The sequence below is a fragment of the Rana temporaria genome, chromosome 3 (genome assembly GCF_905171775.1).
Source record: "Rana temporaria chromosome 3, aRanTem1.1, whole genome shotgun sequence".
Classification (NCBI taxonomy): domain Eukaryota; kingdom Metazoa; phylum Chordata; class Amphibia; order Anura; family Ranidae; genus Rana; species Rana temporaria.
The window spans coordinates 462,878,974-462,894,159 of NC_053491.1; the positions used below are offsets into that span (position 1 = coordinate 462,878,974).

General features: G+C 44.4%; 1 protein-coding gene across 1 annotated transcript in view; it reads right to left on the minus strand.

Annotated features, from left to right (window-relative positions):
* Positions 1-1,114: 1,114 nt before the first annotated feature.
* The window catches only part of LOC120933541, a 39,958-nt gene continuing 25,886 nt past the window's right edge, over positions 1,115-15,186 (minus strand). Inside the window, exons 6-10 of the mRNA XM_040346800.1 lie at positions 14,205-14,232; positions 10,681-10,721; positions 5,665-5,711; positions 3,790-3,855; positions 1,115-1,752 (exon numbers count right to left, since the gene is read on the minus strand). Coding sequence (XP_040202734.1) covers positions 1,636-1,752; positions 3,790-3,855; positions 5,665-5,711; positions 10,681-10,721; positions 14,205-14,232 — 299 coding nt within the window. The 3' untranslated portion in view covers positions 1,115-1,635. The remainder of the gene's footprint in view (positions 1,753-3,789; positions 3,856-5,664; positions 5,712-10,680; positions 10,722-14,204; positions 14,233-15,186) is intronic.

The window sequence follows — 15,186 nt, forward strand, 5'->3', positions numbered from 1 at the left end:
TTTGTGAGAGATCTGGGGGTGGGATTTGTGAGAGAGCTGGGGATGGGATTTGTGAGAGAGCTAAGGGGATTTGAGAGAGCTAGGGGGGAGATTTGTGAGAGCGGGGGGAGATTTGTGAGAGAGCCATGGGGGGTTGAGAGAGAGCTGGGAAGGGAGATTTGTGAGAGAGCTGGGGGGGATCGGTGAGAGAGCCGGGGGGGGGGGGGGATCGGTGAGAGAGCCGGGGGGGGGGGGGATTAGTGAGAGAGTTGGGGGGGATTAGTGAGAGAGCTGGGGGGATTAGTGAGAGAGCTGGGGGAAATAGTGAGAGAGCTGGGTCCCCCACAGTTAGAATCACTCCCTAGGACACACTTAACCGCCCACTAGTGTTTAACCACTTCCCTGCCAGTGTCATTTATACAGTAATCAGTGGCTTATAGCACTGATCGCTGTATAAATGACAATGGTGTCAAAAGTGTCCGATGTGTCCACCATAATTTCACAGGCCCGATAAAAATCGCAGATTGCCGTCATTACCAATAAAAAAAAAAAAATGCCATAAATCTATCCCCCATTTTGTAGACGCTATAACTTTTGTACAAACCAATCAATAAACGCTTATTGCAATTTTTTTACCGAAAATATATAGAAGAATACGTATCGGCCTAAACTGAGGGGGAAAAAAAATGTATACCGTATTTATCGGCGTATACCGCGCACTTTTTTGCCCTGAAAATCAGGGCAAAATCATGGGTGCGCGATATACGCCGATACCCGCTTCCCGCGCTGAGTTTGAACCACTGCGCCGGCATATACCGAGCGCAGTACACTCGGGTGTAGTCGGGCAGGCTCGGCTCCTCTCGCGGTCACGTCCTGTGCGTCCTGTACGTCCTTTACGCGAGAGGAGCCGAGCCTGCCCGACTATACCCGAGTGTGCTGTGCTCGGTATATGCCGGCAGTGGTTCAAACTCAGCGCGGGAAGTGGGGATCGAGCGGGGAGGGCACCACGATGGCCGCAGAAGGACGCCGGACCGGACGAGGCTGCCAATGGACGCGATGGACAACGGGCAGGACGCGATGGACGACGGGCAAGACACCGCCGGGCGCGCAATAGGCCGATAAATACGGTATATATTTTTGGGGATATTTATTATAGCAAAAAGTAAAGAATATTGCATGTTCGGATCACTCTTAAGAGGGCATTGTATAGGCAATGAAGAGGCATTCACCTTCTGTTTTAACCCCTAAAACCCTGCACCCCCATTCAGTTGAATTGACTGCATTGGGGTTGCCAGTTGCCCCATTCAGTTTAACGCGCCCCCCCCATCATTTGAATGGTCTTGTTGTGAGCAGCCTATTCAGATGAATGGGCATGCCTTGTGGTTGCGGGGCGCCCCATTTGGTTGAATGGGGGAAGTCTTGGGGCGCCTTGTTGGATGAATGGGTCTTGTTCTTGTGGTACTGTCGGCTGAACACAACAGCGAGGATAGTCTTTGCCAAGGCACCATGCAAAGCATCTCCGCTGCAGCATATGAACAGTACACACCCTATGCTGCCTTTGGTGGTGGTGGGGGGCGGACTTTGCACAGTTTTGGTTGCACCTGGAATCCATTTAGTGGATTTGAACTGAAATTTCAGTTGGGCTTTAATAAAACCCTATTTATGGGCTGTATTGACCACGTCCGCATAGACAACCTCCTCAGTGTGCTTTGGCTGAGCTCGACTTTTATCATTCAGTTTGTTTTCATCCAGTATGGCATAAAGCAATTTATTCTGCGGAAAGAGGAAAGTTGAGTTAAGTCGACACACATTCTTTACAACTCATCAAAAATAATACAAATACCATCACCTCCCCATATGTGAATGGTGACTGGACAGATGGATGTAGGTCTTCATTCATTTTAAGTTTATAGATTATGGGGAATTTGAAGGTAAAATATATTATATTACAATGTATTGGAGCAAAGCGTAGTGTTGGGAGCCATCTGAAGCATTGAGCCATTGACATTGCAATGTTTTATATTGTTGCCCATTGGCAGTGATCAGCAGTCGGGAACCGGCCATGGTCATAGGGTTCAGAAGCAGGAATAGCCAACTAAATCCCTGAGACATCTTCATTACTAAAGCTGACCATACACTAGTAGAAATTTGTTAAAGAACATTTAATTTTTCAAATGCTAATTGAATTTTTAAAGTACAACATTCACCGTCTGGTGCCCTGCATGTATAGCAGAGGGCCAGGTGCATGGATAGAGGGGGGTGTCACGGAATGACCCGTGACACCCAAAGACTTTTGAAGGATGGGGTGTACTCATGTGCCAGTGTCACTAATGACTCTTGGGTCTAGGGTCACCATGTGCCCCTTTTGGGCATAGGGTGACTGATAACTGATAATTAATGTTCTGCAGGATATCTTGGAATATTACAAGTTGTTAAAGTCTGACTCCAAATGGAGTGTTTTCATTCAATGGGGGGACACATGCTTTTGAGGTGTTAATTGCGTCTGCTCCTAGACATTCCATTGTGAGATGCTAACTAAGGCTGCTACTGTGGTGATGTGGAATGTGACTTGTCAAGCTGTATGCGGAGACCGGCTGTCTGGATAATGACTAATAATTAACTCAACTGAATGTCATTGTCTAAGAGAAGGTGTATTGAAGCCCCCCCCTATTGTGTGATGTGTGGGTGGAGTGTTCATTTGTTCCCTCGATTACTGTAACATGCCTGTACTGTATATAAGAGAGCTAACCAAAGCGTTCATTCATACATTTTGAAACCAGTAACAGAGCTTGTCGGTCTCGTTATTCTGGGGAATGGAATTGATTGGGTCGTGTCTGATGTCTGTCGGACTGTCGGATAAGCTGTCGTGGCTGATGGAATGGGAATATCGTAAACGGTGGTGACCGTTACAGGGGGGGGGGTGTCTAGTGGTGTTTTTAGGCCACTAGAAGTTGTTTACTTAAGTGATTTGCTATCTCCGTCTTAGTTTAGTATTAGTCAGTAGGGATGAGCTTCGAGTTCGAGTCGAACATTGCCTGTTTCCCGAACAGCGAACAATCTAAAGTGCTAATTTTAAAGGCTTATATGCAAGTTATTGTCATAAAAAGTGTTTGGGGACCCGGGTCCTGCCCCAGGGGACATCAATGCATTTTTTTTTTTTTAAATGGCCATTTTTTTCAGGAGCAGTGATTTTAATAATTCTTAAAGTGAAACAATAAAAGAGAAATATTCCTTTAAATTTCGTTCCTGGGGGGTGTGTATAGTATGCCTGTAAAGCAGTGCATGTTTCCCGTGCTTAGAACTGTCCCTGCGCAAAGTGTCATTTCTGAAGAATAAAAAAGTAATTTGAAACCACTCGTGGCTATAATGAATTGCCGGCTCCCGGCAATACAGAAAAAGGCATTGAGAAAAAAAAATGCGTGGGGGTCCCCCCAAATTCAATTACCAGGCGCTTCAGGTATGGATATTAAGGGGAACTCCACCAATTTTTTAAAAAAATATGACGTGGTGTTCCCCCCAAATATCCATACCAGACCCTTCAGGTCCCTATTAGCTAGACCCTCCCTGTTTCTTCTATGTGTCCTCAGTTGATGTTAGAACTTCATAGACACGGCTTGGGAAAGTCATTGTCTTTGTAAACTTCAAAGAACTGGTAAAACTACCTCTATGCTGCAGTTATCTGAAGTAAAAATTGGTTGGATTCTGTGTCTTATTGAAGAGTTAAGCTGCCTGTGGATAATGGCAGGTGGCCATACTTTCATCAAACAACATCTGAACTCCCCCCAATGCCATCTATCTCTCAGTACTTACATCTTCTCCATCCTCCACCGTTCTTCCCAAATTATCAGTGCCATCCACCGGGACCTCATCTGGTTTCTGAAATATATAAATTCCTAAGTTACATTTAAATAACCACTTAAAGTGTTAAATCTAAACCCAAGAGCCAAATTGCACCTTAGCAGTCCTTAGATGTGTCATCTGCATTATATAACTGCAGCTAGATAAGATATATCATGACCTGGATAAAAGGAGAGCCCACAGGTATGGTGGCTGCATTCATTTTCTTTTTTCAGGCCAAGTAATATTTTCCACAAATACAGTAAAATAGCAGTTGAACCTGCCACCAATGTCTGGAATCTCAAACAACTTCTGTGAACTACAAAACAAATCCACTCTATGGAGAATAGAAGAAGAGGGAGAGATGTGTTTGTTTTCCAAATCAGAAGAACAGCCTAGGGTGACAAAACTGCTTGTCGTGCAATACTAAAAATGCCATAATGTAAATATTGTGGACGAGAACGGGAAGAGATTTGACTGGCACCATCATCCCTTAAATATCAAAGATAACCAATAAGCATATTTTAGATGCAGTTTTCAAGGTGCACAATTGTCACAGACCATAAAGCTGTTAAAATACAGTACATTTTATTTACACTTAAAAATCATTAAAAACAATAAAAAATTGATGTAAGGATAGTGTTTACATGTGTGTTTAGAAAACACATCCCTTTACATATAGGGCCGGATTCAGAAAGCACTTCCCCCCGACGTATCTTCTGATACGCCGCGTAAGTGCACGGATGTGCCGTCGTATCTCTGCGCCTGATTCTTGAAACAAGATACGCCTGAATTTTGGCTCCATCCGACCGACGTAAGTCTCCTACGCCGTCGTATCTTGGGCGCATATTTACGCTGGCCGCAAGGGGCGCTTCCATTGTTTTACACGTCGAATATGTAAATGAGCAAGATACGCCGATTCACGAACGTACTTACACCCGTCGCAGTAATCTATGCCGTTTACGTAAGGCGTACGTCCGGCATAAAGTTATTCCACCATATAGGAGGCGCATGCCATGCAAAGGTATGGATGACGGAACAGCCATCGTATTTTACGTCGTTTACGTAAGTCGTACGTGAATGGGGCTGGGCGTAGGTTACGTTCACGTCGTAGGCATTGAGCCATTGCATCTTAGGGAGTATATGTGACGTGATTCTTAGCATGGGGTCACGCTTCATTTTAATAGATCACGCCCACTTACTTCCTACTTTGAATTAGGCGGGCTTACGCCGGCCAATTTACATTACGCCGGCGCAACAAAGAGAGCAAGTGCTTTGTGAATATCTATGTTACGTCGGCATAGCGCATATGAGATGCGCTATGCCGCTCTAAAGATGCGCCGATCTATGTAAATCTAGCCCATAGTCTATACATGTTTTAACATCATGGCTTCATCAGGAAGTACATTACATGTAAGTGATGCAACTGAACAAAAGAGAAAATAAGAATTCAAAAATCATATTACTTCATGTGTGTGTAAAGTTAGGTGTCCCAAGACTCAGGATGCAGAGCATTGCGTCTGGGGCCCGCCCAGGTGTGTTGAAACAGCAAATAAAAATTTGCTGTTGCAACACTGATCCTCCTCCCGGGCCAATCGGGAAGCAGGTATGAAACTTGTTTTCCGATTGGCCAAAATGTCTGGCAATCCTATTGGCCGCCTAGCGCCAGGAGGAGGAGAGAGACACCTGAGCCCGCCACGCTCTCACCGCCCGCATCTAAGATAAGGACAGCGGGTGGTGGTGGGGGGGTGTGTTAGTGCCCCCCCCAAAAAAAACACCAGCCGCCACTGATACATATATATAAAATTTATAAACATATATTTTGATAAGAACATTACAGGTGCTCACCTTTGAGATTGCCTCACAGTATCCTGTTTCTTTACTTGACCCATCACCTGGAAATCAATGAAGAGTTTAAAGAAATGTTCAGAGTACATTGCAAAGGTATTTAGTTATTATTGTGGTTTAGATTGTGAAATAATATATTGGTGTATTGTTGAGAGCTAAATGTAGCACACCTAGGGTGACCACGTGTCCCGGATTGCCCGGGACAGTCCTGCATTTTGCAGGTCTGTCCCGGGCACATTCATTCCAGGACAATACAGTGTCCCGGAATGAAACTGACACAACCACACCCACCCCCCTCGGCCAAATGTCCCCCAAAAAAGGCCGCCACATCACCTCTTTACTCACTGACAGTACTTGTCCTGGCCGGGAATGCCTGGAGGAGCACAATCACCGCCCCTTGCTTGTGATTGGAGACATTTTTAAATCCCGCCTCTTGTGTCCAATCACTGTGCTGTGATTCCTTACAGCACAAGCTGATTTTTGGGAAGGGAGGGTGTCCCTGAATGGTAGTTTAGAAATGTGGTCGCCCTAAGCACACCACCCCCGAGGGAGCTGCTGGTTAGTTTTGGGTGACATGTTACCTCTATTCCTTCGCTGTCTAGGGTACTTGATGAGAGCTGTAAAGAACTTCAATGTCCACACTTTAGGTTTCTTTGTCTATGCTTTATTACCCAACGGGGTAAAATAATAAAAGTTGTAGTAGTTAAAGAGGTAGAAAGGAGAAATGGGTAGTCGGTTCAGGTGTATAACTTTGGTCGGAAACAGTCCTGCTTCCAGCAATGTAGCTTTCGTCGCCACTCTAGCCAGAGCGGGTATTGTGCACTTTTTTCCCCCATTCGTAAATGTCCGTGGTTGCGAGAATGTGCCAGTAAAAATAGCCGAGATCGGTTCGGCTTGGAACTGCGCATGGAGATTGGAGGCAGGGGGTGATGGTGGCTGCAGTGGCACCACAGAGGGGGATGGAGGCAGGGGGAGATTGGAGGCATGGGGTGTTAGTGGCAGGGGGTGATTGGAGGCAGGTGGTGTTGGTGGCACCACAGAGGGGGGTGGTGGCACCGCAGAGGGTGGGGGATGGAGACAGGGGTTGTTGGTGGCACCACAGAGGGGGATGGAGGCAGGGGGTGATTTGAGGCAGGGGGCCTGGGGGAGATTGGAGGCAGAGGGAGATTGGAGGTAGATTGGAGACAGGAGGCAATTGTGGCACCGCAGAGGGGTGTGAAGGGAGGGGGTAGTGGTGGCAGAGGGGGATGGAGGCAGGGGGTGATGTGACTAAATAATTTTCCCTTATTTCGAAAATAACAAAAATATGTTTTTTTTTTACCTTAATATCTACCTTAAATCACATTGCTATTTGCCTAACGTACTTGTTTGTAGTCTAAATACTGAAATTTGCACCTAAAAATGTAATTTAGTAACTTTTGTGAAATGCCAGTAAAAAGTTGGCTGCGCCAGTAAATTTTGGGTATCATGCCAGTAAATTTCAATCTGGTAGGTTGGCAACACTGGCCTGGGGTGGTACAAGCACCCCAGGCAGCAATAGTGGTCACTCACAGTACAGCCATGGCTGGAACAGAGGCACAACATTTGGTAAAACAATACAGTCAGAGGTAGTTAAGTCTCTGACCACCCTCTAAATTTAAGGCAGCACCAGCTATGAAAATAGCAGGGCGCTACATAAAAAATAATAAAGCCTGATTTAACTTCTAGTGTAAATCAGCTAACTACATTCCAGATGCATTAAAACAATATACAAAGTCACGTTCCTTTATTTATTTTTTATTTTTTTTAGAAAGCAGCCACACCTGGAGAAGAAAAAGCCTGTGCCCTGTCATCTCTGTAAGGAACCATATGCACAGGTAGGGAAGGCAAGAGAGATGAGTCACTGCTCTAACTTGTTTACTTGTGTGTAGAAAATTTCAACTTGAGCTACTGACCACTGTAAACATACTTTTCTTTTCCCTAGCAAAACAGCCAAGAAGAGCCTTAAAAGTGTGCCCCTCCCCCTACCTACCCACCCCCCCTCCCTCCCTCCCCCACCTTGGCCCACTCTTGGCCTGGGAGCCGCTGGTAGAAGACTCTTCGCCTTCATCCTTGGCTCCTCAATCGTGGTGGTGCTCAAGATACTCCCCTGACCCCCCCCCGTCTCCCCCCCCCCCAGATAAAAATAAACAAATAAACAAAATAAAAATTATATAAACTTGCAAAAGAAATACACCACAAATGATGCTAAACCAGATGTAGAGACGGAATTATGAATAAAATCATGAGCAAGTCTCTTGCTGTGGTGAAGTCTGAAGTGGCAAAAAAAAAAAAAAAAGTGTGCTTTTGGAAATCTGCTGAAGGAAAATTATGATACAAAATATTCATGTTATATTTTATATTTACTTGATTACAAAATAGGAAGAAAATGCATTAAATGTGTTATATTTAGTGGTAGGGATTTTTTTTATTTAAACGTGCTTGCGGCAGTAATGTATTGCCGCCTCCCTGCAATAAATATGAAAAATCAATGACAAAAACGACATGGGTTCCCCCCCCCCCCTCCAGTCCATACCAGGCCCTTCAGATCTGGTATGGATTTTAAGGAAAATGCCACACCAAAATTAATTAAAAATATTGGTGCCCCCCCAAGATCGATACCAGACCCTTATACAAGCATGCAGCCTGGCAGGTCTGGACAGAGTTTGGGACAAGAGAGCAGCATACCAGGCCACATGCCCTCAACATGGGGGGGTGTTTTGGGGCGGGGGGCTCCCCTTAACAAGATCCTGCCCCCCATGTGGATGATGTACCCTCCCTACCCATTTACCAAAAAAAGTGTCAAAAAGCAAAAACCACAAGAGACAGTTTTTGACAATTCCTTTATTAAAAAATAAAAAAGTGTCCCGCGATTTCCATCCATCATCAATCAAGCCACCCGACGGCCCCGAAAAATAGAAAAAAATAAAAAAGCTCCGACTACTTGGGAGGCCTCCTTTTCACTTTGACAGCGACCCCACCCCCCTCTGACGTCACATGATGTCTCTAGGTGTCAGAAGGGGCGGGGTCACTTGGTTATATCACCAGTTGGCCCCGCCCTTGCCATTCTCATGGAGGGCAGGATCTGCTGGCCCCCTTCTTAAAGGGGGCTTCCAGATTCCGATTAGCTCTCTTTCCTGGGATGCATGGTGCCTACGCTGACACATGCTGGTGTCCTTCTGTGGGCTGCACGAATGCTGCTGGTGTCAGGGAGCTGCATTTCATTGACGGTATAATGAATTCACATATGTGCTGCTCTATATTGAAAGAGAAGATGTTACCATCACTCCGTGCCCTTGGTCGTCGTGCACTTTTCCAACATGACAACGATCCAAAACACACATCTAAGGCCACTGTTGCATTTCTGAAGAAAAACAGGGTGAAAATGATTCTGTGGCCTAGTATGTCTCCCTATCTGATCCCAATCCGGAGAACACCTATGGGGAATTCCGAAGAGACAAGTTGGGCATCACTCTCTGTCCAGCATCCAGGCTATAAAAGAGGTCGTTCTTGAAGAATGGAAAAAGATAGATGTTGCCAACTTGTTCATTCCATGCCTAGAAGACTTGGTGCTGTCCTTACAAATCATGGAGGTCATACAAAATACTAGATCGAGTAGTTTTTGTTGTGGGGTGTTTTCATTAAGTTATATTATTAAAGTGGAGTTCCAGCCTTTTACTGTTTATTAAAAGTCAGCAGCTACAAAAAGTGTAGCTGCTGGCTTTTAATAAACAGACACTTACCTGCTCCACGGTCCAGCGACATGGCTGCCCGCTCCTCTCCCCCCCTCTCCGCCTCCATTCACAGTGTGGGCACCCGTCCATGACAGCTTTCGGCTTCACGGCCGGGAATGCGCGAGTTGTGCTGCGCTCTCAGAATGGACAGGCGATCTCCTGGGACCTGTCACGTGTCCCAGGAGATTGCCTAAAGGGAGGCCGCCTAATGCGAGAGGAGGAGTCGTCTAGGCGGTCCCTGGGTGGGAGTAGCAAGTGGGACAGGAAGTCCCACTCCTACCGAAGCCCCCACTTCCCCCCCCAAAAAATGACATGCCAAATGTGGCATGTAAGGGGGTGAGGAGTGCTTAAAGCGGAAGTTCCACTTTTGGGTGGAACTCCGCTTTAACCTTACTTTCATGTAATGAGCTAAACAAGTGTTCTATAAAACTCAGTTTTGTCACAATTTTGGAAATTGTTCTTGTTTTCATTGAGATAAAGATTAAGGGGGTAATCCACAAAGAAGCGGCGCAACGTAATTTTTCCTATTTAAGTTACACCGCCCCAAAATTTCTACCTAAGTGCCCGATCCACAAAGCACTTACCTAGAAATTTTGAGCGGTGTAACTTAAATCCGGCCGGCGCAAGGCGTTCCTCTTCTCCAGGGGGCGATTCCCATTTAAATGAGGCGCGCTCCCGCCCCGGCCGTACTGCCCATGCTCGTGACGTCATTTTCCCGACGTGCATAGCGCAAAATTACGTTACGTCGGGCTTTGTGGATCGCGACGGGACAATAAAGTTGCGTCGGGTAAAAAAAAAGATACAGCGCCAAAAAAAAATTTAAAATTAAAAAAAAATCGCGTCGCTAGCAAGAAAGGTCTGTTTTTACAAGGTGTAAACAGTTTACACCTTGTAAAAGCAGCCCTAATTTTGCGTTTGCAAAATAAATCTTACAGAGAAAAAACGAAGCTGAAAAGCTTCGTGGATCTCCGCAAGTCCTAATTTGCATACCCGAGGCGGCATTTCGACGCAAAATGCCCCCAGCGGCGGATGCGGTACTGCATCCTAAGATCCGACAGTGTAATTCAATTACACATGTCGGATCTTCGTCCTAACTATGGGAAACTGATTCTGTGGATCAGTTCCATAGTTAGGACCAGGGATACGACGGAGTAACAGCAGTTACTTCGTCGTATCTCTTTTGAGGATTTGGCCCTGTATATTACATTTTTGAATTTGGGTTTAATACCCCTTTATATAAGTTCATATAAGTTCTTTGCCGTACCTTTACCTGGATCCTGGATAGGGTTCATCTGATGTTCAGTTCTAAAACAAAAACAAGTATGTCAGACTCTGCACAATGAAGACGAATATTTTTTTATTGAATCAAAAATGTACACCAAATGAATGTTGAGTAAATAAAAAATATGAAAATTCCCCTGCACAGACTAAAATAAGCCATTACGTTGAATGCCAGGCACCATCATCTCAATGTTTTCCTCTGCTGTGTTGCCCTGTCTCACTTAACCACTAAAAGACCGGCTCACGTACATATACGTCATCACTTTTAAGATGAATATCTCTTCGTAACGGAACCCGCCAGGGTTGTCCCTAGTTATACATACTCTCAATGGAACATCTGGCCATGGCCGTCCGGCACGACTCCAATATTCAGGGTATATCTATTGGCCATTGTCAATATAAACTGTCCCTATATGCGGACGACCTCTTATTATATGTTACTAAGCCCCACAAATCTATACCAGCCATTGTCGAGGCATTCACAGAGTTTGGACTGGCTAGTAACTTTAAAGTAAATTACGATAAAACTGAGGCCCATAACATCTCCCTACCCAAACCTACAGTAACCCAGGTTCAATCCTCATTTGAATTTAAATGGCAGTAAAAAGCTGTCAAGTATCTTGGAATCCAAATCCCTACCTCTCTACCCACCCTGACAGATATAAACTATATGCCCCTAATGAGAACGCTGCGAACGTGCCTCGAATCTTATGATAAACCGACCATCTCCTGGTTTGGTCGAATAAATGCAGTCAAAATGGACAATCTACCCAAAGTTTTATACGTTTTTCAGGGAATTCCTAGCCCACCTCCTCGTTGCTTCTTCCAATCGATCAACAGGGCTATTCGGGACTTCATATGGCGACATGGGAAGTCCAGGATTGGCTTTAACGTTTTAACTTTACCTAAAAGTAGAGGGGGTGTTGCCCTCCCTGACCTACGGCTGTACTTTCACGCTGCATCGTTGATCAGAATAATCGATTGGTACCACGGTTCCTCCACTAAATTATGGATGTCATTAGAAAATGACCGAATATCTCCCGACCTCACATCCCTTCCATGGACAAACCCGACACACAGACCCCCTACGGAAATATTGCCCCTTGTGACTTCCACTACGCTGCAAATTTGGGACAACTACCTCCACAAAGGTTTATTATCCTCGAGACCCAGCCTCTTGACTCCATTATTTGATATCAACTCTTTCCCTCCGACTTGTGCTAAATCTAAATTTCTTATGTGGCAAAAATCAGAGGCTCCTCTGTTGAGTCATACGCTTCGCGCTGGACAACCGATTCCCCTACCAGACATGCTCTCTTCCTGCCACAACCCTTCTATTGCTTGGCTTGAACACACTCAATTATTACACTTTACGCACAAAATACCAAACTTCTGCGATATGACTAGACCACAGACAGCTTTTGAGTCATTGATTTCCCAGTCGGACAGACCAGAGCATTCGCTATCCCTGATATATCAGTTACTGATTCAGGTCTCCTATCCAAACTCACTGTCATTCCTCTCAAAATGGGCAAGGGAGATGAATTTGTCTCCGGAGGATATGGAGTGGGGCAAAACACTGGCGTTCTCTCTTTTAAATTATCTATCTTATCTCATGCCCAAGAACGGAATTACTGTATTTTCTCCAGGTGGTACCGCTGCCCCACTATTCTACATAAGTTTGATCCTAATGTCTCTGACGTATGTTGGAGATGTTTGCAGGCCCCAGGGAACATGACACACATTTGGGGTACGTGCCCACGTGTCACCCCTTTTTGGGACAAGGTTCTCAAGCTATATGACAAACTTGTAGGTGACAAATATCTCAATTAACCCCGCTTAACAGTCCAATCTATGATTCCGGGGTCATACAAACAAATCAAGAAGAGCTTAATCCGCCATTTGCTGACGGCTGCACGTTCAGTTATTGCCATAGCGTGGCATCAACCTGTGATCCCCTCTCTGGCTGATTGGGCATGTGAAATGGACAGGATCGAACATATTGAAAGGATGTTAGCGTGGGATACCGATAAGAGTGAGGACCACACTATTACGTGGACCGTATGGTTACACTTCCGGTTCTCTGCTGATTTTGAATCTTTTATAGCGGATACAGCTCCTACTGCTTCCCCGTTGCCCTCTCATGAGTAGCGTGATGTCCCTTCTCCCTACTCTTCCCTTTCCTTTTTTTTCCCTCTCCTTACTTCTCTTCCTCCTGTATCTTAATCAGTTTGTAGTAATCTTACCAGTAGATTTACCGCACGTTCAGGCCATATGTGTTGAACCTTAGTTTTTTTTTTAGTCGTTGCCTACGCCACTGTTTACAGTGGTCTACTGGTTACTTGATTTACCATTACTAAGTTTATTTCACTTATTTCTGTGTTCATTAAGGTTATTTACCCGACTATGCATATGTGATACATGTTCTTTTGGTGTCCTTCCGATCCTAATGTGGACTTGTACACTCAATAGACAGATACTATTCCTGACCTATGTTTGGTTGAAATGTTTTACAAATGCTTGTAACTCAATAAAACAGATTCAACATAAAGATGAATATCTCGGTAACGGCAGCAGCTGCTGCCACAACCGAGATATCCATCTTTTCCGTGACTGGTCCTGTAAACCGAATCACCGTTAACAGCGGCGGTCTGGCGCCACCTACAGTGGAGGAAGCAGACTGCATCTGCCTACAAGATGACCCTACTGATTGGACAGACTGGGTCTGAGAAGGTATGTCAATGCATAAAGTGTCACATGAAATAGAATATGTGTAGTGATTTAATTTTTGGCTTCTTCATACAGCTGAAAAATGTGTTGTTTTCGTGGCTCTCTCCTCGCCCCACTGACATCAGCACTGCAGGTATGATGGACACCGGTGCTGATTTTTCCATCTATGCTTGTTTTTTCCAGTGCACACCAGTGATGTAGCTGTGGCCATGTGTTTTGGTCATGTGTCTCTATGCACTGGCTCCAGTGTCAGCTGCACATCCTTGCCATGGACTGGCAACCTGATCATAAAAACAGTGGACCATGTCTGGGCTATGTGCGCTTGTAGCACTATTGTTTTTTTACTCATTAATTCCCATGCCTTAAATATATTGTAATAAAGGTGTAATAAGTCTAATGCTGTGTACACACGATCGGAATTTCAGATAGGAAATTCTGACCGTGTGTATGCCCCATCGGAGAAATTCCATCGGAAATTCCAATGAATTCCATTTAAGTTTAAATATAGAACATGTTCTATTTTACTCCAATGGAATTCGTCGGAATTCCGATGAGCTTTTGGTTTAGCAAAAGCATAACATAGAAGGCATAACACGCGGCATAACATAGAAGCTACACAACAACTTCAGCCTTTGACTTTTGTCATTTGCTTTTAACTGGAGTTCCACTTTAAACCATAATTGTTCAATAACATTTGACCCAATCATGTGACATCAGAACATGGACGTGTAGATTGAAAACTGGAGAGGGGTAACGATCTGTGACTATCACACTTACCTATTTCCTTTCTTTTTGCAGAGAAGACCTGCAAGGAATAAACAGGCAAAAATTATTTTTAACCACCAGAAGGTTCTACTTCGTTCATGACCAGGGAATTTTTTTTTTTGAATGGCAATTGCCCGGTCATGCAACACTGAACCCAAAATTAATTCTATATTTTTTTCACACAAATAGAACTTTATTTTGGTGGTACTTGATCACCACTGGGTTTTTTATTTTTTGCTATATGAATAGAAAAATACCAACATTTTGAAAAAAAAGCATGATTCTGTTATAAAATTTGCAAACAACCCTTTCTTCATAAATTGATTCTGCTACATTTCTAATGCCGCGTACACCCGATCGGAAATTCCGTCAAGAAAACCGTGGATTTTTTTCTGATGGAATGTTGGCTCAAACTTGGCTCAAACTTGTGTTGCATTGACGGTCGGAATTTCCAACAACATTTGTGTGACCGTGTGGGTCACACAAATGTTGTTGGAAATTCCGACCGTCAAGAACGCGGTGACGTACAAGATGTACGAGCCGAGATCAATGAAGTTCAATAGGCAGTTTGGCTCTTCTGCTTGATTCTGAGCATGCATGTTTTTTTTCTGTCTGAAAAATAGTGAACCAACTGTCAATCTTTTGCTGGTGGAAATTCTGACAGAAAATGTTGGATGGAGCGTACACACAGTCGGAAAATCCGACCAAAAGCTCACATCCAACTTTTTTTGACGGAAAATCCTATCGTGTGTACAGGGCATTAGGTGAAAATAACCCAAATCAGTGTATATTATTTAGTCTGTAGGAAAGTTATACAGTCCACAAACTATGGTATGTATATTTGAAAATTCATCAGTCCTAATCTCATTTATTGAGGCCCTAAAATGTCAGGGCAGTACAAATACCCCCCAAATGTTCCCTATGTGGAAAGTAGACAGTCCAATGTATTTAGTAAGAGGCATGGTGAGTTTTTTGAAGTTGTAATTTATTGTTA